Below are 25,626 nucleotides of genomic sequence, written 5' to 3'. Positions count from 1 at the left end.
TTTCGACTGTTTTGTGGATTAATCTGCAAACTTTTAGAGCGCACCGATATAAAAAGCAATATAAAAGTTTTTTCTCTTAACAAGATTTATAATGTACAAGGTTAAGTGGATCAATAAAGCCTTTTTTGCTTTTATCTTCAAGGGGTGTTGGTATGGGCTGTGTGCACAGGATAAGAAACACATGTCGAATTAGCATTTTTTTCAAGTATTGGATCCTGCACTTTTCCTCCTGTCAGGTTCTTCTACCTCTTTAATTTCTGTTCTTCCATCTCACCTATGAGTCCAGCGTAGGCCTTCAGGCACATGGCTCTGCTCTCTCGTATACAGCCGGAGGCAGACAGAGGGGAGGGCTGGCAGTTGTGTTGGAAATCAGCGAGCCTGGATCTGAGGTGCAGACACACGCAAATACAGCACACACACACACACACACACACACACACACACACACACACACACATACAGAAAACTTGTTCAGGTGTCAGCACAGAGAAACAGAGTGTGCATTTTTTAGAGTTTTTTTACAATTTCATACCGGGATTTGGGGTCGAGCTAAAACAAAAACAGCACAAACTACAATGTTGTGTAAGCGATCAAAGCACAACAGAGAATACTGTGGCTGTGGACTCAATCTTAAACCATACATTGCATTAAAAATCAGGTGTTGTTTTGGTACAACGCAAGGATTTCAGTAACTGCTCTCACAGCTCATTGGAAACCTAATCAAAAAGCATTTTTCCACAGTATGAAAAACACTGAAAAGTCAAATAATTGGTAACAATAATCAGAATTGAGGGAGAGGATTAATTTCTCGTTGCTGAAGGTGACAGATAATCTCTTACAAGCTGTAGATTTTAAAAAAGCCTGAAGTTCACCATTATTTTATTAAACATGCGCACACAATCCTGTCACTTGTAGCTAAATCCCATCATGAATAATTTAAAGCAGATCTATAATACTGTAAAGCTTGAGCTAAAACTGACGACAGCATAAGAATGTGATGAGTGTTTCTGTGCTTTTCCCACCGTTTCAGAGGAAACACATGGCAGCCGTGTGTGAAACAGAAGAACCTCCTGTCACCTGTAGTTAACGCTCCTCTCTGTTCTTGTTTTAAATCTGTTATTAATACTACAGAGGAGGGATTTTGCTTGACCTTCTCAGTTTCAAATAACTCTTAAGTGTTTTTTTTCCCTCTTATCGTTAATAACCTCTGTACCATTTACACACAGACCGGACTGTAATTAATGTAAGCAAGTCCTCTACATTTGTGAACAATATGCAAAGAGAGAGTACAGACTAAAATTAGCCTGGAACCAAGTAGATATTAAGTTTAAGCAAGTGATTGCCTACAACATCACCTCACAGTCTTCTGCCCAGCATGTTACCGCTACCACATGTTGAACAGTGGAAGAGGGTGAAACCAGGACATGAAATGCAGTTTGCAGCTAATACTGATTTATATTCATAGTCATCAGGAATGTGTATCAAATTGGCAGCACGCTAACATGAATACTCGTTCTATTAAAGCACAAGATTAGAACTGAAATATTAGTCAATTAATCACTTCACACACTGACATAAAACCAATCTGAAGCAAATTAATAATCATTTTTCAAGCAACTACCCAAAACATTTGCTTGCTCCAGCTTCTTAAATGTGAGAATTTGCTGTTTTTCCTTCTTATATAACTGTAAACTGAATATCTTTGGATTTTAGACCATTTGTCAGATAAAATAAACTATTTTAAAGGAGAACCATTATGCATGTCCATTTATTTCTTTTCCTTCAGTGTGTTATATATGTTGTTTTGCATGTAAAAGACGTTGAAAGTTAAAAAGGTCAAAGTGCACCATCAGGAGCTCCTCTCTCCCACACAACTGAAACGCTGCTCCTGAAACACCTCGTCAGTAGCCCCGCCTTTAATTCTGTGACTTTGTGACATCACGCTACGTCACCATGTCACACGTTTGCATAACTTATGCCTAGTGGCTAGTGTGGGCACATTCATTTAGCACAGCTTCTCTGTTGTTGTTAGTGGTGTTGGCTCAGGCGTGTGTGAGCTGACCAATCAGAGCAGACTGGGTATTCGGGAGGAGGAGCCTTAAAGAGACAGGAGCTAAAAGCTAAACGGACAGTGGACAGTATGATTTTTTGAGCATTACAGCATGTAAAACTATTCTAATAGTAACCCAAAATAAAATTATGAACCAGAAAATAATTGTCAGTTGCAGCTGGTGGTCAAAAACTCAACGTTATACCTTTAACACTGCTGTAGTTTTGTAGTTTTGCGTTGAATAGGGATGTACTAGCAAGGCATTCTTTGTTGTTTAGTTTATAGTATTTGAATACATTTTCTGATACTTTGAACCTTGGTTCTGTGTAGTAATAATCGTGAAATCTGTATTTCTTCATTTCTGTGTTATTCTCTGGTAAAACCCTTATTAGTGGACTGTTTCATTACAACCAAACAGCCGTCTTACCTACACAGCTCGTCTCTGGAGCAGTAGTTCTGCAGGCTGAGGCAGTTGGGCTTCCCGACTCTCTCCTCCCCTCTCCCGTTCTCCTCATAGGAACACGATGGGACGATGGTTTTCCTCCGGCGTTCCCCACACAGAGTGTCAGAGCAGGGACAGAAGAACATAGCAAAGCTGTACTCCTCGGGCACGCGCTCCAGGAAGCGCCGCAGGGCTTTGTGGCATTTCTGGCGGTTACAGCTGTTGTCAGTGACTGTTGCTCGCTTGGTGCAGGCCACGACATATTCTGACCGCAGGGAGCCACATTTCTCATACAGGCCACAGTCCTGGGCCGCCTTCAGACATTGGTTTTGACCATCCACAGAAAGAGAGGACGCTGGAGATCATCGGGAAGAAAGCAGTGTAAATAAAGATCATGAAGTAGAGCGATTTGGGTGCCAAATCTTTAAATATTAAGAATTAATGGGAGCAGTACCTGCCATGATGGACGCCATACGTGACATCTCAATGTTTCTCACCAGATTTACCTGCAGTTCTTCATATGGAGACACTTCATACTCATCATATGCTAAAACAACAGTGGAGAGTTTTGTCACATGGATTATGCAGCTGAAAATCCAAAAAGCTCCCCTCCCCTCTCCTCCCCACCACACACATACACACAATCAGTCACACAGATGCCAGTAAACCAACCTGCAAACCTCACAGTCCAGTAGACCCTGAGGCAGTGTTCTTCCCTGCGAGAGCCACGCTGACACTTGCAAACTTGAAGGGGGCGGTAATGCTGCAAGGCATTCTGGGCCTCCAGGCACTCCAAGCGGGCGTCTGCGCCCAGGGGCGACACGGCCTCCTCGGCCGCACAGTACTCCAGCAGGCGATAGAGCACCATGCAGGACTGCTCCTGGATGCAGCCCTGCTCTGCCACCAGACAGTCCAAGGATGCAGATACTGGCACATTACCTGGAGGAAAGATACTGTCATTACAACTAATGTCTGCAGCTGGGTTTATGGTCCAGTATCATTCTTTAAGCTAAATAGGCTGTAATTAAAACAAGAGAGCAGAGTGAGTGTACTCCACAGACCCTCCACTGCACCACAGCAGGCAGATTAAATTGAAAGCACACGAGTGTAATAGAGGAGCAACGTGGGCGAAAGCTCAATGTTCCTCATAGAAAAACAGGAGTCTCTTGGATAATTTAACATTATAGAGTTATGTTATGATTATAATTAAATCTTTATCTTCTCGTGGGGACTTCTAGTTGACTTTGCTCCAAAATGTTTTTATGTACACAGTCTTACAGTGTAACTTTGCCCTTTTAATTATGAGCCATATTCTTTCATTACAGCCTTTTGGAAATGCTCCAGCTGCCAGTCACATCACGTTTTGGAGCCAAAAATTAATTTATTTTATTAATATTAATTTGTATATAGCCTAGACAGGAATGTAGGATAAACTGATACCACACACCATAGTGTTTATAGCCTAAGTTCATTTGCAATGGCCATCCCCAGATGGGCCTTTTAAAATACATAAAACTCAACAACAATTACACAAAAGACGGTACACAAACTCAACAATAAATACATACAATAAAATATAGATGGAACAATATAAACACAAACTGTAATACAATACAATTAAACACCATAAAACAAGAAGCACCATATTGTTCATGACGAGGGCTGATCCCTCTTTAACAACTGTTTCATTTTGAGTTAAAAACGATCTGAGTCAGGACCCAGTTTGAGTTCTGCAAGTAAAGAGTTCAACGCATTGATCCCCCAAACAAAAAAGCAAATGAGGATTTTAGTGAAGGCACCTTACAATACCCGTCGGACACTCTGAGTGGAACCACAAAGTCACGAAACACCTGAGCCTGATTATGGAGCTGTTTAATGATGAGTTTAAAATTTGCAAATCAATATAAAAAAAATTAACATAATTAATTTCTTAAAGGACAACTCCACCAAGTATTTTGTGTCTCCAGAGGAAGCTGCATGTAATCTGATGAATTGACTCTGATAAATCTGATAAACTGTCAAAACCAGGTTTTGAAGAGGAAGAAGAATGTGTGGAGAAAAAAGGCGATATCTCTGGGCCTGCTATATCAATTTTGATATGACAGGTGCCTACCTTACCCACAATGCAACTTAGCCAACGAGTGACACCACTGGAGACAGTTTATCAGATTACATGCAGCTTCCTCTGAAGCCACAAAAGGCTTCATACCACTGTTTTCGCCTGTGCAATAGTATTCTACAAGACCTGTAAACACACTTAAGTTTGTAAAATCGGTGGGGTTACCCTTTAAGTATGTACTTCAAGTTTAACTCATCTTTCTTATCACAGGCCACAGTGCTCCTGGATTAGTCAGCTCAACACATGCTATCATGTATTTAGAGACATTTTATCAAGCTACGGTGCTGCCTGCACCCATTTTTTCTTTAAGCAGTCTGCTGTATAATGTGAGGAATTTGGCTTCTCAGAAACATGGGCATCCAAGATTTGAGGGTCAGCATTGCATCCAAAAGTTAGGCTGAAAATACAACCCAAGAGGCGACAAGACGGGGATGTTGAGAACAGAGAATTAGTTAGTTTCCTGCATCAAAAAGGACGCTGTTACTCAGCCAACTCTTAGGTCTTAGATGCCTCTTGGATCTTCCTGCAAGTACTTGAAGCACCAACAAGGAGGCATTTCCTAAATAGCCCTCTCCCATGTGACAATAATAACATGGCTGAAAAAGTACAGTGAAAAAGTTCCCTGTGTGCAGAGTAATCTTGCCACAGTAGATAGACTTGCATTTGTATAGCACTTTTTCCAGTCTACTGATCGCTCAAAGCGCTTTACAACACTTGTCACATCACCCATTCACACACACACATTCACAGGCTGATGGCAGAGGCTTCCATGCAAGATGTCAACCTGCTCATCAGGAGCAATTTGGGGTTCAGTATCTTGCTCAAGGGGAGCCAGGGAATCAAATCAGCAACCTTCCAATTACTGGACAACCCACTCGACCTCCTGAGCCACAACAGCCATTGTATAAATACAAATACATAAATACAAACTAACAGCTATCTTAAGAGTAGTCAACATGCATTTATTTCTCTGAAACTCTCATATATTTTCGAAAATCATTGGAAGCTTTGTAAAATATGCAGGATAAAATTAACTAAAAGTGAAATCACTGGTGTGGTGCTTGAACATTTTGCATGTGACATATTTAGTATTTTCACAGACATGTACTGTAGTCATGGAGGTCTTGTACAAAAGCACTGCTGTTGTTATTGTAAAAGGACACACGGACAGCTGGGGGCAAAACCTTTTGCAGCAGGGTCCCTTCCACTTGGAACAAGCTTTTCACCAATGTCAGACAGTCTCCACATGCAACACTAGAGACAAAACCAATTTATTCAGCACGGTTCCTCTTTTTTTTCCCTCCATCAAACCAAACCAATAGACTTTTGCTTCCAATTTTGCTTCCAGACAGACTCTCATCCTGGGTGAGACAGTGGCTCATATCTAATGTCCACCACGAGGATGTTTTCCTCCCTGAGGCTCCTGAAACAAACAGTCTGAGGTACTTTTCATCTGAGAGATGCATCAGAACACCTACAAAATATGCTGCTTGAAGATATTCCAGGATTACATCAGCTGTATGTGTATTTGAAAGGATTGATCCTATTAAGTCGGTGAGTACAAACGTGCTGCATCTCAGCGACCACACTTCCTCCAAAGCAAACACATTGTTCAGTGGAACAGCAGTCGTGTTGGGCCATAGTCATTAAGCATTAAGAGTGTTTTGATTGGCAGCCCTCTGTCTGGAATGAATGAAAGTGACAAACTACAAATCATTTTATAATAACGATTGTTGCCCCGTGAAAAACACAATGCAGGAAGGCCAGAGGCAGCCTGCGGGAGACGAGAGAAAGAAGGAAAGAAAGGCCTCTTCATAAAATTGCATTCTGATGGAGCATTTCAGGAAATTAATTTTCTCAAATGTGACACATAATTGTCCCCACAAATTACATTTTATACACAGTGATTCTACAGAAAGAAAAATGGCTCTGGTAGACAATATGCTCCCACTTTTTCCCCCCCACTTTATCTTGTTAATTTGCTGTATCCTGTCACTTCTTAACTGCACAAAAGGAACAGACTGGCAGACATTTAAAAAATGTTGTGCCGCTAGAAATAAATGGACTAACAGTTCATGTTTGAACTTAATGCATGTTAACAAATATTTGCGCTTATTTAAATCTCACGTGTATTTACGCTTCAGTGCATTAACATATACATCACACAAGCTCACGCACACACACACAGCATTGTGTTTCATCGGTCACACACTTCGATTAAGCTCCTGCTGACTGGCGGCACAAAGCGCGGCTGCAATCCAATTCTGCTGCTGCATGTTTTGCAATCTCGGGCGCCACATGAGGTCCACGTCTCACTTTGGCATGAGACATATCATAAACAGAGGCTCCGCTTCGTCGCCGCTGCAGGAAACCTGCCAAGGCTACTGCAGCGAATCCACAGGGAGAGGTGGGAAGAAAAAACTCTGGTAACACACAATGAGTCATGCACACAGTCACAGCTCCCCGAGGTATGTAAAGGTGATGATTACCTGTATATGATACCCTGATAATTGTACTAAAGTATTGAATTCCGCTGTTTTTAGCTGCAGTTTAAACAGGCTTCATATAATCTCATGTTTGGGCTTATTCATTATTCCTTCCCAGTGTTTGCTCCCTAAGGCTCACCATTGATAACAAGAGACTATCAGCAATTTAAGTTTCCGAGAGCCTTTCTTTGCTTGCACACACACAGATAAGAAAACCCGATATAAAGTACAGAAGAGCTCTGTTAGACAGGTCATAATTATTTTAATAACTTGAACATTATTTAACGTCATGATGGGAAAGAAGCACTGCGATCACATTATACTAAAGTAAAAGTCCAGGTGGAGGGGATTGTTGGTGTGAGTGTGTGTGTGTTTGAAGAAAAAGGAGAGAAAAGCGAACGAGAGATGAATTACTGTGATATGTGAGCCATAATACACCCTATTGATTTCTCACTGAGCTGATTAATAGAATTTGTGAGGCAAAGCCGATGAAGGTTGACACCATAAACGACAAACCACCACACCACATAGAGACGTTCACGGGGAGCAAAGCGGATTGGGGGATTTCTCTCCCGTCCTTTCAAACGCGCGGGGTGAGCAGCCGAGCGTCCAGATTGTTGGGCAGTAATCTGACTTGAGAGGAGACCGTTGCGGGACAGTGTGACTCGGATGTGAAATGTCTTGGGGATCGTGACAGAAGGGACTTCTTGGAGGGAAGTCACGGGCTCAAGAGGGAAACGGCAGCAAGGTGACGAGAGGGAGTGAAAGTGTGACTGGAGGAAGATGATGATGACTCCTATGACTTGTTACTACTCGCACTCATTCAGTCAAACCAAAGCCATTTCTGAGTGGACTTTACATATAATGGTGTGCTCACATGCACATTAATGTTGCGCACATTGAAGGCCTGCTACAGTATGGCATGACTTGGAATATGTCAATCATTACCGGGAATTACTGTAAAGTATTGGGTAATAAGAGAGTAAAATAATAGAGAATTGGTTAGTAATTACATGGGAATTAAGTATTAGAATGTGTATTCCTTATCCCAGTGTTTTTCAGTCCTGGTGGCCCCCTGCCCTGCATGTTTTCAGATGTTTCCCTGCCCTTCTTCAGTTACACCTCTGTTCCATCCTTCCTGTGTATTTAAGCCAGTGTTTTCCCCTCACTCTTTGACAGCTCGTCTGTGTCTCCTGTGTTCCTGTGCCTGTTCCCCGGTCCTCATGTGTCCTCATGTGTCCTCTGTGCTCCCGCTTTGTTCTCCATGGCTTCTGGTTTGTCTTCAGTTTTGTATTTCGCAATAGTTTTTCTTTGTGCTTTCCTTTGCCTGCCTTTTGTTGTTTGCATTTTGGATTTGGGACTTTGGATATCAGCTTATCATTCAAGCTCACTTTTTCTCCTTTTACCTTCCTGCCTCATCCTGATTGGTGTAAATATATACTAATATAATGTTCCCTAAATATATGGATATCCCCAGTATACTGTGAAGTTAATGGATAGTTAATGTCTGAATAAACTCACTAACAGGACAATAGAGCACATGGTTGTATGTTAAAATAATGATTTTTCCTGCCAGAATGCCTATTTTAATTTTGATTTAAGCTACTACATTCAAAATAAATATATTTATTAATAATGGACGGAGCAGATGGCACATGCAAGGAAGATCTTTATAAAAATTAGAGACGAGTAGATTAGGTCCAAGACTAAAAATAAACAAAACAAAACGGTGGCTGACCCCAACTCTTTCCAAAAATTAAAATACCTTCATTTCACACAGTAAAGTTTGATTTAAAACATTCCCTGCACTGCTTGTGAAGAAGATTCAGTTTCTGACTGTTTGTGCTAAATGCTCCTGGTTTCTACTGATTCATGTATTTGAATTAACATTTTATTTCTTTTTTTCTTTCCTACTATGGACTGTGCATTATGTTTAATATTTGCCAGGACTGTGCATCATGTCCTTAAATGTGTCATAATGCAGCATATCTGTTAATCTTAAAGGTGTAATTTGTAAGATATTGCCAGAATTTAAAGGTTACTTCAAAACTATACGGAGCAACATTACCGCTACCTGCTGCACAGTGCTCATTATCATCTTTACTGTTGCTTTCTTTGGCTGTGGTAACTAGCTGCCATTAGCAAGTAGCTCAGTTAGCCATGGAGCTAAGTGGCCCTATGAGCTGACTGGAGTCTGCCTTGATAGCACCCTCGGATCACAGGGGAAGTAACCAAGAGCAGCGGGGCTCTGTTCAACCGGATCCACATCTTACTGTGTGAATTGAGAATTTATTTTCGACCAAACCAGAGGTGATGAGATAATTAGTTAATTTTGTTTACTTGTAAGACTTAGAGGCAAACTTGTACTGAGATACAAAGTGGTATAACAAGACAGGACAGGTCGCCACTAGCTGGTTAGCATGCTAACTCCTATCTCTGCAGCAGAGGACATGAAACTGCTGTGTCATCACACTTAGCCTGATAAGGTTAGCTGATTAAACTGGCTATCTCACTACTATTCAATGTATATCATTGTTGTATGTAACTTTTTGAAACTTTATAAGTCAACCATTAACTTTTGTGTTTCACTGCAGTATCAGCAGGTGAATCCTTGTCTACATTCGGTGAATAAAGTGATTCTGGTTCTGAATTGTTGTCCTCTCCTGTGCTGGACGGAGTTGTGACACACCAGAACACATCTGGTTAATCGGTGCTGCTTAAAGCTTGTGTGGGCCATTATTCTGCTGAGCTCTGAATTTTCCACTTTCCACCAATCAGCTCATCGTCTTTCTAACATTAAACTTTCTACTAACATTAAACATTTAAACATAAAAGTTTGCACATATTCTCCTTTGTATGAGGAAAATTAGAAGCACCGCCCTGGGCAACCTCAGTCGAGCAGTGCTTTTTAAGGAAACAGGAGAAGTTCTGTTATAAAACTGTACTCATCTTCTTACTGCATGAACTACAAGTGACTTTCTAGTCCTGTATGCTTTTTTAAAGCGGATGACAGTTTTTTTGGATGTGTTAGGCATCGTGGATTTCCAATCGACCAGAGTACATTTTCAGCAGTCAAAAGCCACAAAGTCACATTTTCAGCAGAAATCCTAAACAATATTTTTTCAACAAAAACTTTTCCCCTGTTATCCTCATCTCCTTCCTCCTCGACCCCTCCATGATGCCACACCTGCCGGCTTTTTATTATTTTCTTTAAACTCCCTGCCGCAGATGTTGGCCAAATCATCAGAAAGCTCTCCATACTCCAAGTGTTCTCCACATCCTTCAATGAGTGGCTCCTGCAGCTCTCTTCACATGGCACATCAGGACCACTCTTATAGCAGCCATAGCATGTGGCTTTTAAGTGAGAAATACACAGTGTACAGTCTCATTCAGTGGCCAGCACAATAACAAAGCATCTTCCGTACAAAGTCCACTTTACAGAACAACTGGATTTTCTTTTATCCCCCTTAACAATACCCTGTCTTCACAAAAAGCTGCAATTTCATGTATAATCGTACCACTCCAGCTCAGACAGGTACCTTCATGGCTTCTTTCCAAAACAGTTAGTATGCAACAAAGTTTCACACACCTTTATCCCATAATTGCCCAAAACTGCTTTGCATGCACGGGCAAATTACACCTTTGTTTCCTCCGCAATTTGTGCGAGCTAACAAGACTGACTCTCCGTGAGACTGAGGTGCTGGAAAGTGCAGCACAGTTGCATGTGCTGTAATGAGTTTTTATGTGCACAACCCACAGAGACGATTCCAGCGCTGAAGTTGCGGCAGCCCAGTGAGGAACAGGTAACCCAAGGTGTGAACGTTCTCATTATTACTGCAACCAGTTGAGATGGGAACACTTCAACTGAGAGGTAATCATATTTGAGCACATTACACAAAGGTTGTTAGTAACGAGAGCTGGTTCCAAAAAGTGTAGAATTTGTTTGAAAGAAGTAACACTTCATAGGGTGCTATAAATATATATTCTCATTGGCAAGCATATTTGTAGCATATTGGGTCTTTCTTAGTAACTATATAGCACTTGTGCCTTATTATTGACTAGTAGTTTGACACTTATTAACACACACATGCTTACTATAGTGAATTAGTGGTTATAAACAAGACCGCACTTTAGAACGTGTATCATATTTTGAGTTAGAAATACTTCATTTAGAGTTATTTGGACAGTTAACACTTGTAGATTATAGCTTTGATACGTAAGAATAGACCAGATGTATTACATGTTATTAAGGGAGAAGGCCCATTGTAAAGCATTGTAAATTGTGTTGTATTGTACTTACTATTAGCAGCAATATATAGACCATATTCACACTGATGTGACACTCAGGGTGGGAAGATCAAATGTTGAACAACTTTGCAGCACAAAACGAGTAGTAGTAACAACACCATGTGGAAAAAACAGACAGCAAGTCCAACGGTGGAAAAATCAAAACAAGAAATGACAAATGTACAAACAAAAAGGCAAAGACTCATGACATGTTGGGATTTTGTTGTACTGCTGTGTTCCAGCTTTCAAGTCAAATAAATAAAAGGAATCCTACAATTTGTTATCAGTTCAATGCCTCCTGATTAATTAGCAACTGAAAAGACAATGGAGAGTGAAAATTCCAAACGACATCGGACATATTTCATCCCCGTAACTTCCAGTAACTACTAGACAGCTAATGTTAGCATTCAACCCCTACCCAGCTAACATTACTGTTTAATAGTGTTACACCACGTGATTTGAAAGGTGTAAATTAATTCTAAAATATCAACGCAACACCTTGGCCACTATTATTTAACTCTGGAAGTGAAACATGCTGGATGTAATACCTTGTAATATGCTGCAGGTCGCTCCAGAATTTTAATATCCATTGTCTTCTCATTTGGTATTCGATCAGGAAGTGGTGAAATGACAATGATTTGTAAGATTCCCTACATTTATATGACTCCTAACCTGGGACACAGCAACAGGACATTTGCACCTTGAGCGTGATGTCAGAGGAAAATGGCCACCGTGTGAATATTGTCTGTTGATGGAAAAACCTTAGTTAATGGCCTAGTAGTTGTAGAATAGTAATGGAGAATAAGTCATTAATTAGTGCTTTTGTAATAAGGTCAATTATACAACAGTAAAATGTGTGACATGACTTAAATACTTCATGGGCCCCCCCTTTATAACGTCTCTCGCCTTTACCTCTTCTCCTTTGCTATCGTACTCCATGGGAGAACATTGTTGTCAGACATTTCCGTGTTTTAGCCTTGCTGTTAAATAACATTTCTAAGTTTGCTTGCTAGCTTAAAGCTGCTGTAAGCATTGTTGTTGCACTAGAATTGGTAGCTTAGCCTGTCCCGCCATTGCGAGCAAACAGGAGAATCCCATTCTCTGTGTGTTAACGAGCAGACAGACTGACTAAAAAGGTAATTAGTGTTGGAATATAGAGCTATGTATTAATTAATTAAGAGGTCATATTATAAATCATATATCATTTTCAGGTTCATACTTTTATTTGGGGGTCCTGGTAGAATAGGTTTACATACTTTCATTTTCAAAAAACACATTATTACACAATCACATTATACATATCTCATTTTGGTGCATTGTTGCAGCATCCCTTTTCACACTGTGTCTTGAAAACTCCGTTTTAGCTACAGAGTGAAACATCTTGCCTCTGTTCAATCTTTGGTGAGAGTTGCACATGTGCATTACTTAACAGGCAGGATGTAGCCAATCAGAGGCAGAGTAGGGCAGGTCATGCCAGCAAGGTAGTGTGATCTAAAATAACGTGGCTACAGCAGTAGCGACTGTATGTCTGCTGACTGACTGGAGTGTATATATTTTATAATAAATATATAGAAATATATATATTTATATATATTACATAGTGACACACATAAGTTACGGAAGTATAGGCTCGACTCCAAACCACGGCAGTGTAGGAGCAGTGTTTTCTGTGGGAGAGAGTAGCTCCCTTTAGCGTGGACTTTGGCCTTTTTCACTTTGCAGACCTTTTACATGCACAAAAATGCAACGTAACACAATAAAGGAAAGGCAAAACCCCCCAAAAGCATAATATGACCTCTTTAATAAGAACATAATGCTTACAGCAGCTTTAAATGTATTGTGTAGTGTGCTAAAATATTTCATATTTCATATATATGTCATTTAATTTGTATAGGAGCTCAAGTCTGTGAGCATAACTGACCGGAGGATTTTATTATTTGACTGTTTTTTCAGACTAATATGAGATCACCTCCATCAATATCCTGGTCTGGTCCCCTTCATCAAAACAGAACGTTAGTCAACAGAACATGATAATGACTTATAAAAAGCCAATATGCTATTGATATGCATGCTAATAAGCAGCTAGTTTATTAGTTAATATGTGTACCCTATAGTGTGTTACCAAAAAAGATAGATGACAATTATGCTTGTTCAGCATAATCTAGATAAACTGACAGCATGTGTTGGGATCCAAGCTCCCCAAGTTGACAGCTCTGCTCATGTGTGCAAGAATCATTACTTCATATGCTAAATTAACTGCTGCCCAGAGCATCCAGTACCTGGATAAGGTCTCGTTTAATGAGCTGTGCTGCTGGATTGTGCAGCCACATCACGCAGGCAGCATCCCTCCTTCAGGTACTCCAGGTCCAAATACATGCTTGCATCAGGTGATGCAGCAGCCAGTCGGGCTGTGTGTAGCTGTGTGAATATTTCAGGCTTCTGCTTTCTGCTGCCCAGCGCAGGCCTAAATTACCAAGTGCCAAATAATTTCTTGGCCAGACAGCGCCACACAGATCAGCTGTTTCCATCGGGTATGTTGGCTTTTGTTGGTGCCATCAAGTGAGCATGAGTGACAATCAAGACGCAGAGTACACACACGAATTAAGTATAACATAAGGGATACATAAATGATTGGCACTCAAGAAAACTTTCTATAGTACAAATCAAATGTCATTCAGAAACCCACATTTTGATGTTGAAGTTGTCTTTGATGTGAGCATTTTAATTAAAATGATTTATTTAAAGTGCAGGATCAAATACGTGAAATAATTGCATATTCAGACACTGTATTTTATGTTTTTTATCAAAGTAGTGTGCAATGGGCAGGTTGCCAATTTAATCTTTGTGTGCTGCCGTCCTAAACGAAACTGAATTACAGGCACAGAGTACATAAAGACAATGCCTCAGCAGAAAGAGAGGAAAGAAGAAGAGTCTACGGCACAGTGGGAAAGATAAAGAAGCCAGGGGTTGGATAAACCAAGGTGCGCATGAGGTGAGGGCACCCAAACCCCTTGCACAGTCTGTATATCAAATAGTGGACAGAAACAGCTCGAGCATGCAGAAATCAGTCCACCTTGGACCTGTGTGACTTTACACAGCCTGAAAATGAGCTCTTATAAATGTATGACGACCGTGTTATGGCTCAATCATGTCCACTAAATGAAGTACCGAAATAGCAACACTCAATCACCAGTTGCAGTCTGTACTGGGACTTTAACGGTAATCCACAGAGGCCTTGCAACAAAGGGTCAATGTCGGGTATAATGTCATTCAGCAATAGCTGGCATCCCATTTATCTATCTGGCAAAGGCACCGTGTGGGCACACTCAAAGTGATCTCATGCATTGTTTGTGAAACGTCTTGCCATTATTGAAGTGGAAAAAGAAGCGGATGAATGCAACAAAACATGTGGAGCTGCAACAATTGATTGATTAGTTGTCAACTATTGAATTAAAGCAACACTTTGTCAAAATCATGTTGATGGTACATTGTCTTGTAATAGGGTGAATGGTGTCTCTGTCTCAGCCGCTCCACCCCCCATCATTTGTTTCTGCACCATGTAACTTCAGTGACACCATCGTTATGAAGTCATGAGTGTTGTTGTTGTTGTTGGCACCTACATTACGTCTGACCAATTGTTACAGACCTGGGATTTGTATTTACGACAGTGATGTTTTACTCAGAAACTGTGGGGGGCGCCAAATGGCACAAAATGTCAATTTCTACATAATGTTGCTTTAAAGGTGTTATTTGTGAGAAAAGTTGATTTTCATCAAATGCTGATGCTTTGGGGTCGCGACCGTCCCGACTGACCATCCCCAAAGCGTCAGTATTTGACAAGTTAGGAATGACACTCAAAAAATAAACTTTTCTTAACTTTCTTCGATTAATTCCGCCGTCTTAAAGGTAAATATTTTCTGATTTCTTTACTCCTCTGTGTCAGTAAACTGAATATCTTTCAGTTGTGGACAACCTGAACATATTTTAAAAATATAAAAGAATCAGACAGAAAATAAAAAGGGCACTACATCTTTGCAGTAGGGCACCAGTGCACAGGAAGTCGTGATATATTTATAGTGAAGAGAAGAAACCCTAGAGAACTTTATCATGTTTTATCTAAGGGGCATCCAAGAGGGCACTTCCACAGCATTTTATCCACCAGTCCAACATTAGCTACATTTTTCTTATATGACTTATCAATTGCTTATTAATAACAAAATATGAACAGATAAGCTAAAATATGAACATTTTCTGACATTTCATAGACCAAACAGATAATCAATTACCTAATTATCAACAGATTAATCAACATGAAAATAATCATTAGTAGCCGCCCGTAACACAATAAATATAACTCAGAGAGTAACTGAGGAGTCATTTGAGTATTGGGTCAAATCTCTGTATTTTGTAATGTCGTCTTTTGCTAAATATTTAAATAAGGACATCTACAACCTCTCTAGACGGCTGCAGTTCTACTTCATTGTTTGTTTCAATCCTATAAAGACACATTAGAGATGGCACTGGGTAGCCCTGAGCTCTGTGAAGCGTCAGTGGTGACAGACATGTCGGGAAGGCTGTTGTCTACTTCTGAAGCTGCCATTCCTTTGTGCCACTGTTTTGTTCCATCACAAGGTCAAAATAACAATGAGAGGGCCTATTCATACAATACCTATAGACATAGACAGGGAGCATCCATAAGCAGATAGTAAACAGTTTATGATCAGGCTGCAGCTGTGCAACAGATTCGTCCAAAACCAGATTGAAGTCGAGGGAGTTCTGCATAGTTTCCACCTTCCTGTAATGATGTCAGTTAACAAAACGGAAACCCAATCGTTTATTTTGCAATTAGTTATAATGGAAGAATCCAACATCATGTCAGTGTGCCTAATTTGCATCTGCAGCGGCTCAGATGTCTATTAAATAGCGCTTGAAAATAACTGCTTTTCTTGGTGTGATTCCACCTAAGTGCCTGCCAGGTGGGCTCGACACAGCGGGTGATATACTGGGTGCCTGAGAAGCTTTGACATTCACAAGATACATTCATCATTTTAAGATACTAATCTCTAATGGGCTGCTTCACCTGACATTATCTGAAATTTTCCTAGATGCAGTAAAGCCTGCACCTCCTCTACCACTGAAATAATCCTAACAAATCTGGCATTTGCATTTATTTCTGCATTATAGAGCGCAGGGGGAGGAGGTGCGTTTCATATAAAGATAATCTGTATGTGGATCAGGAAAATGACCTGCAGGCAACCACATTCAAAGGATGACAAAGAATTTCTGCTCCGGCTCAAGCACTGACGAACACCTGTTATCCAAAATGACAATACCAATAACCACAGATCAACAAGCTTAACGCTCCACTGGGAGATTCCTTATCGAGCCACTGTCACATCATTGACTTTAATGATTATAACTCGGAGGAATCCAGTTTAACCTACTGTCATGTCAGATAACAGACAGATCTTTTAGAAGATTTGATCATCAGCAAAGACAAAGACTGCAAACCAATGCCATAAATTTACATTCCTGCTTTCTCAAAACAGCCTCTAATGCACAACTTATGTAAAAGGTCAATGATTCACATGATGTGGGAGCTGAAATGCTTTCACGCACAGGAGGACGTCATTTAGTTTAACAATTCATGTGTGATATTTCCATGATCCGGGACAGTCCGATCAATATTTGGGAGATGAACAGCTTTTTTCTGGAACGAGTCCAAGGCAGAAATAACGGACCTGAGCAGTATGATGTCATCCAGATGTAAAAGTCTAAGGCTGCTGCTATAATATCAATTACAAAGTGGTTTTATGGGGCTCTTTAATGGGACTTTGAGGGTCACACACAGTATTTCCCACTTTGTCCTTTGTTCTTCTTGGAATAATGAGTTAACTGTCCTCTGTTACATGAGCTGTTCACATATAGGTGATTTGCAAAAAGTTACCACTTTATATATTAATAATACTGCACATCAGCATTGTAAACTGAAATCCATTGTCCTCTTGTGCATGTTATGATGAAGGCTTCCTTACAAGCTATAATTGTTTTTATTTCCATGAAAAAAACAAAACATGAACACATGCATGCATTTTTTTTTGTTCCAAGTTCTTCACACTGGAAGATCTCATCCAACAGGGAACACATACTCCGACCTCCTCCAGCTGACTAAATGAATAATGTGCCTCAATCTGCTTGAAATGAGAAATATGTTACTCACCATGAGAGAAGACATTGAGCAGGAGTCCAATGATCATCATCCTGTCCGGTGACATTGGAGAGTTGGGGACTGACTGTGAAACTCGCACCCGGCTCGCTGCAGCTCAGTGACCCGTCTCCTGCCACATCCAGCCAGCCTGCTCCTCCTCTGCTGCTGCTGCTGCTGCTGCGCCCGCACGGACTGAGGCGGATCGGATGGGCTAACGCACAAAGTTGGCCAAACTGAACCGTGCACACAAATCAAGTTCTCGCGATTTTTGTTCTACCATTTATTTGTCGGATCCCAGTTTTATTGATCTCTTGCGGGCGCATTCGGTAGATCTCCGAAACATTTATCCAAAAAGTTTCTGCTCAGCAGTCAGTCCCGGTCAGTCAGTCAGTCAGTCAGTCACACTACAGCCTCCAAGTGTCGCATTTGGACTTGTGCGCAGCTCCACAGTTGTCCAGCCACAGTTGAGATCAGGGCGCAGAGACTGTATGGCGCATCTCTGTCGTGATTGGCCCCTGAAATGACTGAATATGCTCGTGGGATGCGAACATGTTTCCTGTGGGGGAGCAGTCGGATTGTAGCAGACAAGTTTTTGGCTTCAACACAAGGTGTAAATTATAGATTGCATTGAAAAGTCATTATGTTCAGCTGCAGAATTACACTCACTAATCCACTTAATTAACCGAGAAGTTTTTTTTTCCTTCTGTTTTATTGTGTTCTAATGGTTTTAAGGGCTGTTCAAAGCATCTACTGAGTGAGCTTTAATGGCTTTGACCTTGACACTGCATTCATAATAATGCTTTCAGTGAAGAAACAAACAGAGAGAAAGTCTGTCCTGTGTTTCCATTTGGAAGGAGCATGTTTCTGGTTATCATTATTGTTCTTTTCCCGCCTCAGGTGCCTTTTTGTGTCCGCTGAGGTGAGCTGAAATGTTCGATTGAATATGTTTCCTTCTCCTGCCTTGAGACCAGTCTGCAGCCCCACAGCCTTTACCACTCGTATCAGCTTACAGCAGGATTGGGAGTGTGAAATCTTTACTTGTTCCACTGCTGCAGCTGACCTGTTGGTGGAAAGGGTTGGTGCACAGGGGATGACACGCAATGAGAAGTACTGAAAGCTGTGGTACACACCTGCAACACTGAGGGTTTGAAATCCAAACATACAGTTTCACTGTGCAGTTTGTGTCTTTGCATGTACAGATTCTTCTGTGTGTTACTCCCTCCTGGGATATAAACACAAAACTATTTGTAAATTCGACACAGCAGCTGTCATTTTTGCTTTTTCCCTCTGAAGTGATCAAGAAAATATAAAGGTGGCCTTCAGGGTTAAAAAACTAAAAAAGTGTCACTCATTGATTTTTTCTTTCTCATTAAAGTCATTTATGAATAGGCTACTTGAAACGTCTCTGAAGTTCATTAAATTACCCAGTTTACAGTGAAAAATACTTCACTAAAAATATGATTCACTAATAGCACCGCTGCCACTCACTAAAAGAGAACAAAAGCAATTTAAAATTGCAGAGTGCATGCCACTGACCTGTTGTCCTCGCTGTAATTAAAAGGCAGCAGAGAGGGATTAGTGGATTAATTTACACATCCTGTTCAACTGGATGCTCAAGTGGCAGCAAGAAACACAAGTGGACAGAGACTGTCATTAAAAATGCACATCCAACCGAACAAGAACAACAAAGCAACTCTAATGAAGCAGTAACTATGGCAGCATGAGGAGACCTCGCACTTCACAGTTTGCCCTCACTCCTGACATCAAACAATGTACTGCAGAGTGAGCGAGTGAATGTTCTTTTGCAGCTTGTTTCTCAGTGTGTTCTCATGTAAGTCAGGTTTTATTCACTGTAATCTTCTCCTGCTCCAGCTTCAGAGGATGGTCTATGACAGGATCCCTCAGAGGAGGCTTGACTCTGACTGTATGGCATCACAGCAGCTCCTCCCTTTGGTCATCGCTGGGCATTACATAGCACATGCACAGGTTACTGTATAAACCCCAAAACTACTTTTACTGTGAGATAAAGGTACAGCAGTGTTTAAAAACAGTCATAATTTTGTGTGGCCACACTGACGATGGTTTGGCATAAGATCTATCAACGAGGCCCCGGAGACAACTCTATTCAGCAGCTGTCATCAGCTTAATGAGAAACATATTTTGCTTCCAGTTCTGTTGTTCGATGAGGCTTGAAATAAAACATTAAGTAGTTTCATAAATTGTCACAGGAGCATATGAACCACCAGAACATATTGTCACAACACTGACATCTTGAGTGCAACAGGAAGTCAACAATGAGTCATATCGGCCCTCTGGATCATTAAATTAATGTAATGAATAGCACTTAATTTACAAAACTTTATTTTAAAGGGGCAATATGCAGTTTTGGAGAAGAAATTCAAAGTCAGTATTTTAATATTTACAATATTATTGAGGTAATAATACAAACTTAGAAAGATTATTTTTTCCATAACTGAATAAAAGCTGTTCAGAGGAAAATAAGGTCCCCAGAACACTGTTGAAGCTAGAAATATAAGTCTTTCTACTGTTTTATTTTCCGGCGCTCTCTCTATCTCTCTCTTGCTCTTGGTGTTTTTTTGTGGGTTTTCTCATGAATATATTGGCTGGTAAGTAACTCAGAAAGTAACCCTTTGGTTTTAAAAGGTCAAAGTTTGTGCTGTAAAGCTTCCACGCGTGACCTTTCACACAACTGCAGTCAAAATCTACACACTGACCTCCAATGAATGTTAATAGATGGATGGGCCACGGCTAGCTGGTTAGCATGCATGTGTTTTACATGTGTCTTAAATGTGTGTTGCGATAAAGTTTATCTGTCTAACTTCAGTAGATATCTCTTGCAACACAATTAATCAAAATCATGACATCAAATGAGCTATTTCCTCACATTGTGCTGATTTTTTGTTAATTTTTTAATGTTTTCTGACATAATGCACCTTTAAATGTGAATATTTTCTGATTTCTTTACTCCTCTATGACAGTGAACTAATTCATTTTGGGTTGTTGACAAAAAAAAACCTTTGAGGGCATCATCCTGGACTTTGGAAAATGCTGCTCAACATGCTGCACCTATTTTGTAGCCTACCCGAAGCATATGGCCCTGTTTTCTCTCCTGAGAGCTGGTTTACAAATTGCTACTCATCACTGTCACATCACAAGAAACTAATATTTTGCTGTTTGGAGTCTTCTGTGTCTGTGATGAAGTCACTTTCCTATTGGTCAGGGAACTAAGCTTGATGTATTGATCTTCTGATGATGTGATCACTTTTGGTCTGCCTGATCGTGCTTTGGATACAACTGATGAAATGGTTTAGAGTATATGCACTGCCGCCTTTGAAACCTTGAGTCTAGCCATGATTTGGGGCTGAGAAAGGCCCTTTTGCTTAGAATAACAATTTGACTTCTTGAATCCTCAAACTTTCTGATTACTTCCAGGTTTATGTGGTCTCAGACTTTTTGACCCCACTGTATGTCAAATAGAATAAAATATATAAACAGAAGAAGAAGAAGAAGAAGAATAGGGCATTAATCTAAGGAGAGATGTCAGAGCGATTGGGCTGCCCAGTAATCAGGTGGCATGAGCAGTTAGGGGCTCAGTGCCATGCTCAAGGGCACCTTGTCAGTGCCCAGGAGGTGAACTGGCACCTTTCTAGCTACCAGTATGCTCTCTACACTAGATTGATATACTGATGTGAATATGGTAAAATAAAAAAGTGTACGTAGACAGGCTGTGCAGTATGTCATAAATGTATTTTGTTAAAGACAACCAGTTATGGACAGTTGATAAGACAGATGATGTACATACCGATAGATAGACAGATAGATAGATAGATAGATAGATAGATAGATAGATAGATAGAATGCATTTTTAATTGAATTCAGTTCATTTTCTAAGTAGTAGGACTATGTGTGATATTCACGAGCTAAATTAAAATCAGTCTCTTGCTGCCCTCTAGTGGACAACTCTGATCAAGCCCAATATGAATGAATGAAACTTTTATTTTGGAATGTATGCAGCACCGGTCGCCATCCTAAAGACGCAGTGTTACAAACCAGCTCGTTGTAAAAACCCAAGATGCAGCGTTGCAACAGGTGGGCTCACGACACGAGCCTGTGCTGTGAGCAGAGCAGGTGTGGGGACACGTGACTGTGTGCTGCTCAAGAACATTTCTCAAGATTTGAATCAGACATCTGCAATGACATCCAGGTTTCAGCAAACAGCACAGAGACACGAGTGCAACTTTAAACACCCAGCCCAAATGCTGCATCAATGCACGTGCTGATATTAATAAGTTATATGTTAGGTTATATAATAATAATTCAGAGGAAATGCACCTCACTGAAAAGCAGCAAAGCAGTACTGCAGTTCGTTGCATGTGTCCAATGGTCGTCACATTCAGTGAGAGCTGCTGTGTAATGGTTAACGTGTTGTGGGTTGTAATGGTGGACACAACCCTGTGAAGTCCTTGAAGGTCTGAGCTGTGAACGACCCCGTGACTTTCCTCAAGTGTGATGTACAGAACAAGCTAGCTGCCAGGCCGCTGTCTTCATTGGTCCGTGGGCGTGACAAGAGCGCAGGGAACCAAATATGACCACGGCCAACACAGTGGCCCGTCTGGTTTTCTGTCTAAATTTAGTTGCCTCACGTGTATTGTGTAATATCAGGATTTACAATTAATGTGTGTGATTTACTTGCCGGGGCAGAGAAAATAACGCAAAGTGACGACATCACCAAGTAGACAGTTTAATTGGCAGCCAGCCGCGTGACTACGCCCGATTGGCCAATCACCTCGAATCTCAGTTCCCGTATTTTATCGCGATCCATTGTGTTACATAAATCCCCAACGCGGCTACACAATCGGCCATTTCGTCGGTGCGGGCTAACAGCTGTAGAGGGCAGTGGGGTATATCTCGAGTACTGGTTATTTGAAAGGCACACCAAGAAAATCGCACCATGAGTGAGACAGCTATCTCCTTCGCCAAGGATTTCTTGGCTGGTGGCATCTCCGCCGCCATCTCCAAAACAGCCGTTGCTCCCATCGAGAGAGTGAAGCTTCTCCTTCAGGTAAAACTCTCTCTTCCGGAAGGCTCCCTGCGTTAGCCGGCTAGCTTGTGTGAGCTTGCTAGCTGCCATTGGAGAAAGTCATTCACGTATCTCTGCTGGTTGTCACTATTTACCCGCAAGCTCAGAGTTGTACATAGCTCCGTGACATTTGCTGATATAGCATAAGTGAACGCCTATAGAGTGATGTGTTAAAGGATTTAAGGTCACCATGGGATGGGAAATGACCTACACGAGCTTGGATGCTAATGTTAGCTTCCCACGTTAACCTTAGCCGGCGTAGCTAACAAAGGACAAACGCTTGTAGAGATTCTGGGACATTGTGTACAAATGGACGGCATTACCTCTGCTTCATTAACAACCCAACTATATCGTAGGCACTTGAAGCGAGGGTACATGTCGGTTATATTTCAGCGTATATGACGGTGTAATCTTACCGGCGGCTAACGTACCTCTTGATGTTGGCTAGCGCTGAGAGAGGAGGCTGCACCGAGGCCCTAGGACAGTCATTCATAGCTGGGTCAACGAGTTTTCCATCCTTTTTCGGCTGAACCTGCATAACAACATTGTTTCAGAGTAATTTACTTAACCCAAACTTGCTCCTGTACTGACCGCTGCCCGTGTTTTATTGAGTTAATGTTGGAGGATGTGCTCTCCATTAACAAATGTTGGGTGATTCAAGATGGAAGCCCTTATCATACGATTGCAAGTAAACACTGATATTTGTTAAACTGCACTTCAAAGGGGGGGTTTTGCTGCAACTTTTACAGTTGCAACCTGTACCAAGGTCACAACAAGGAGACCTTGTGATTGACATATACTCAACAGTTAATTGGCTTCCCTAATTAAAACTAAACTCTTTCTTTCGCTTTCATTATTCCAGGTCCAGCATGCCAGCAAGCAGATCACCGCAGATAAGCAGTACAAGGGTATCATGGACTGTGTCACCCGTATCCCCAAGGAGCAGGGATTCCTCTCCTTCTGGAGAGGTAACCTTGCCAATGTCATCAGATATTTCCCCACCCAGGCCCTCAACTTCGCCTTCAAGGACAAGTACAAGAAGATCTTCCTTGATGGCGTCGACAAGCGCACCCAGTTCTGGAGGTACTTCGCCGGTAACCTGGCCTCTGGTGGCGCCGCCGGAGCCACCTCCCTCTGTTTCGTGTACCCCCTCGACTTCGCCCGTACCCGTCTGGCTGCTGATGTGGGAAAGGCTGGAGCTGCAAGAGAGTTCAACGGTCTGGGCGACTGCCTGGCCAAGATCTTCAAGTCTGATGGTCTGAAGGGCCTGTACCAGGGCTTCAATGTGTCTGTTCAGGGCATCATCATCTACAGGGCTGCTTACTTTGGCATCTATGACACAGCTAAGGGTATGTTGATTTGCCGCTGATTTACAGTTAAAGCTCTGAATAGGCTTGTCTGCTGCTTCTAGATCTCTAATGTTGCCCCCCCCTTGTCTACAGGTATGCTCCCAGACGCCAAGAACGCCAGCATATTGGTGAGCTGGATGATCGCTCAGTCTGTCACAGCTGTTGCTGGCCTGACCTCCTACCCCTTCGACACTGTCCGTAGACGTATGATGATGCAGTCTGGACGCAAAGGAGGTGAGTTTATTTGTATTGATTGAAGCCTTTGCAGTTGAGCTGACAGACATTATTGATGGATGGTTTCTTGATCATGCATTCGATGGACTAAATGTGCAACAGTAATTCTTTCTGAATGTTTTATTTCTGGTCACATGTCTAATTTTGGCCATTTTCTTCTCTCCTTTCTCAGCCGACATCATGTACAGCGGCACCATGGACTGCTGGCGTAAGATCGCACGCGATGAGGGTGGCAAGGCTTTCTTCAAGGGAGCCTGGTCCAATGTGCTCAGAGGCATGGGCGGCGCCTTTGTGCTGGTGTTGTACGATGAGCTGAAGAAAGTCATTTAAATCGTCATATTGTCACGTCACTGTCCAATTTGGCTAAATGTAATAACTTTCCATTTCTATGGACTCTGCATTCTGCCTTATTTATGGGAACAAACTAGTGTCTCACCCCTAGCTGTGGGCGATGGCTGTACGTTGTGCATCTTTATGATTTTAAACGTTCCACACCCTCTTTACCAATGTCATTCCTGTTAAAGAAATCTGATACCTCCTGTCATTCACTAGGTTTGTATGGTCCCAACTTGAATAAATCTATTCTGGGGAACAAACTTAACCACTGTCAAACTGTCTCCTCTACTGTCAGTGCATGAGAAGAGCACATGCTGGATAATGAACTGCACAAAGTGGATTACACCCAACTGCTATATTTACTCCCACTTATCTCCTGAGCCTTCCTGGTTTGACCGTAGTCACTACTAGGATTGTAGTGTAACACCTGAGTGTCACTGATAAAGTCAGTAGGACAGAATTCATTTTGTTAGTTTTGTTATGCTTAAAATTTACTATCGCTGTGAACATTTTGTCTAAAGTGACAAAATGTGACTTCCCAGAGAAAGATGGTTGCCTCTTGTCCCCAAGTCATCAAATACTGACACTGGGTGTCAGTATTCCACTACCGAGGGATGAAACTTGGCAATTAACTTGCTCCAGGAAGTTGTATTTTGTTTTACTAATAGGACAACTTTCAGAGAAAATCTAAGTGACTTTGAAGCATGTAGGCTCAGTTACTCCACTGCAAACAGCAGGGAAATGCTCATAAGAGAGATTCACAACACAATTGTGTATGCTAATTGGCACTGCAGGGATAAATCAATTAGTTGCTTGAAATAGCTGCCAACTACTTTAAAAAATCCATCATTTCAGTCATTTTTAAGACAAAAATCTGTTTTCAACTCCTTAAATAGCAGGATTTGCTGCGTTTTTATTTTGGTCATTTATGATCGTAAAGGAACACTTTTGGGGGGGTGGATTTGGACTGTTGGACAAGACAAGCAAGTTGTCACTTTGGGTTCTGGGAAGTTG

At 41.3% G+C, this 25,626-nt stretch overlaps 2 protein-coding genes across 3 annotated transcripts in view; one reads left to right on the top strand and one right to left on the bottom strand.

The window, feature by feature from the left end:
• The window catches only part of LOC311269153 (GDNF family receptor alpha-4-like), a 29,393-nt gene extending 11,332 nt beyond the window's left edge, over positions 1–18,061 (bottom strand). The window contains exons 1-5 of one of the 2 annotated variants that reach the window (XM_084373178.1): positions 17,605–18,061; positions 3,165–3,431; positions 2,947–3,039; positions 2,478–2,847; positions 275–384 (exon numbers count right to left, since the gene is read on the bottom strand). In XM_084373178.1, coding sequence (XP_084229304.1) covers positions 275–384; positions 2,478–2,847; positions 2,947–3,039; positions 3,165–3,431; positions 17,605–17,659 — 895 coding nt within the window. In that variant the 5' untranslated portion in view covers positions 17,660–18,061. The remainder of the gene's footprint in view (positions 1–274; positions 385–2,477; positions 2,848–2,946; positions 3,040–3,164; positions 3,432–17,604) is intronic. The other variant, XM_084373179.1, reaches the window with a different exon arrangement.
• Positions 18,062–22,470: 4,409 nt separating this feature from the next.
• On the top strand, positions 22,471–24,877 carry LOC311269378 (ADP/ATP translocase 2). The gene is made up of 4 exons (XM_084373499.1): positions 22,471–22,675; positions 23,556–24,042; positions 24,136–24,276; positions 24,449–24,877. Exons 1-4 carry the CDS (start codon positions 22,565–22,567, stop codon positions 24,604–24,606), a joined length of 897 nt encoding a protein of 298 aa, XP_084229625.1. The 5' UTR covers positions 22,471–22,564; the 3' UTR covers positions 24,607–24,877.
• The last annotated feature ends 749 nt before the right edge of the window (positions 24,878–25,626 follow it).

Source organism: Pagrus pagrus (assembly GCF_965226575.1).
Source record: "Pagrus pagrus genome assembly, chromosome: 14".
Taxonomy (NCBI): domain Eukaryota; kingdom Metazoa; phylum Chordata; class Actinopteri; order Spariformes; family Sparidae; genus Pagrus; species Pagrus pagrus.
The sequence above is the reverse complement of the archived record's forward strand: the minus strand, read 5'-3'. Positions and strand labels throughout refer to the sequence as shown.

What these genes read in the sequence shown, in the direction of transcription:
- LOC311269378 (XM_084373499.1), top strand. Translation starts at nt 22,565, where the DNA reads ATGAGTGAGACAGCTATCTCCTTCGCCAAGGATTTCTTGGCTGGTGGC. An exon ending in GAGTGAAGCTTCTCCTTCAG is followed by an intron (nt 22,676 to 23,555) that starts GTAAAACTCTCT and finishes TCATTATTCCAG; the next exon opens with GTCCAGCATGCCAGCAAGCA. An exon ending in GCAGTCTGGACGCAAAGGAG is followed by an intron (nt 24,277 to 24,448) that starts GTGAGTTTATTT and finishes CTCCTTTCTCAG; the next exon opens with CCGACATCATGTACAGCGGC.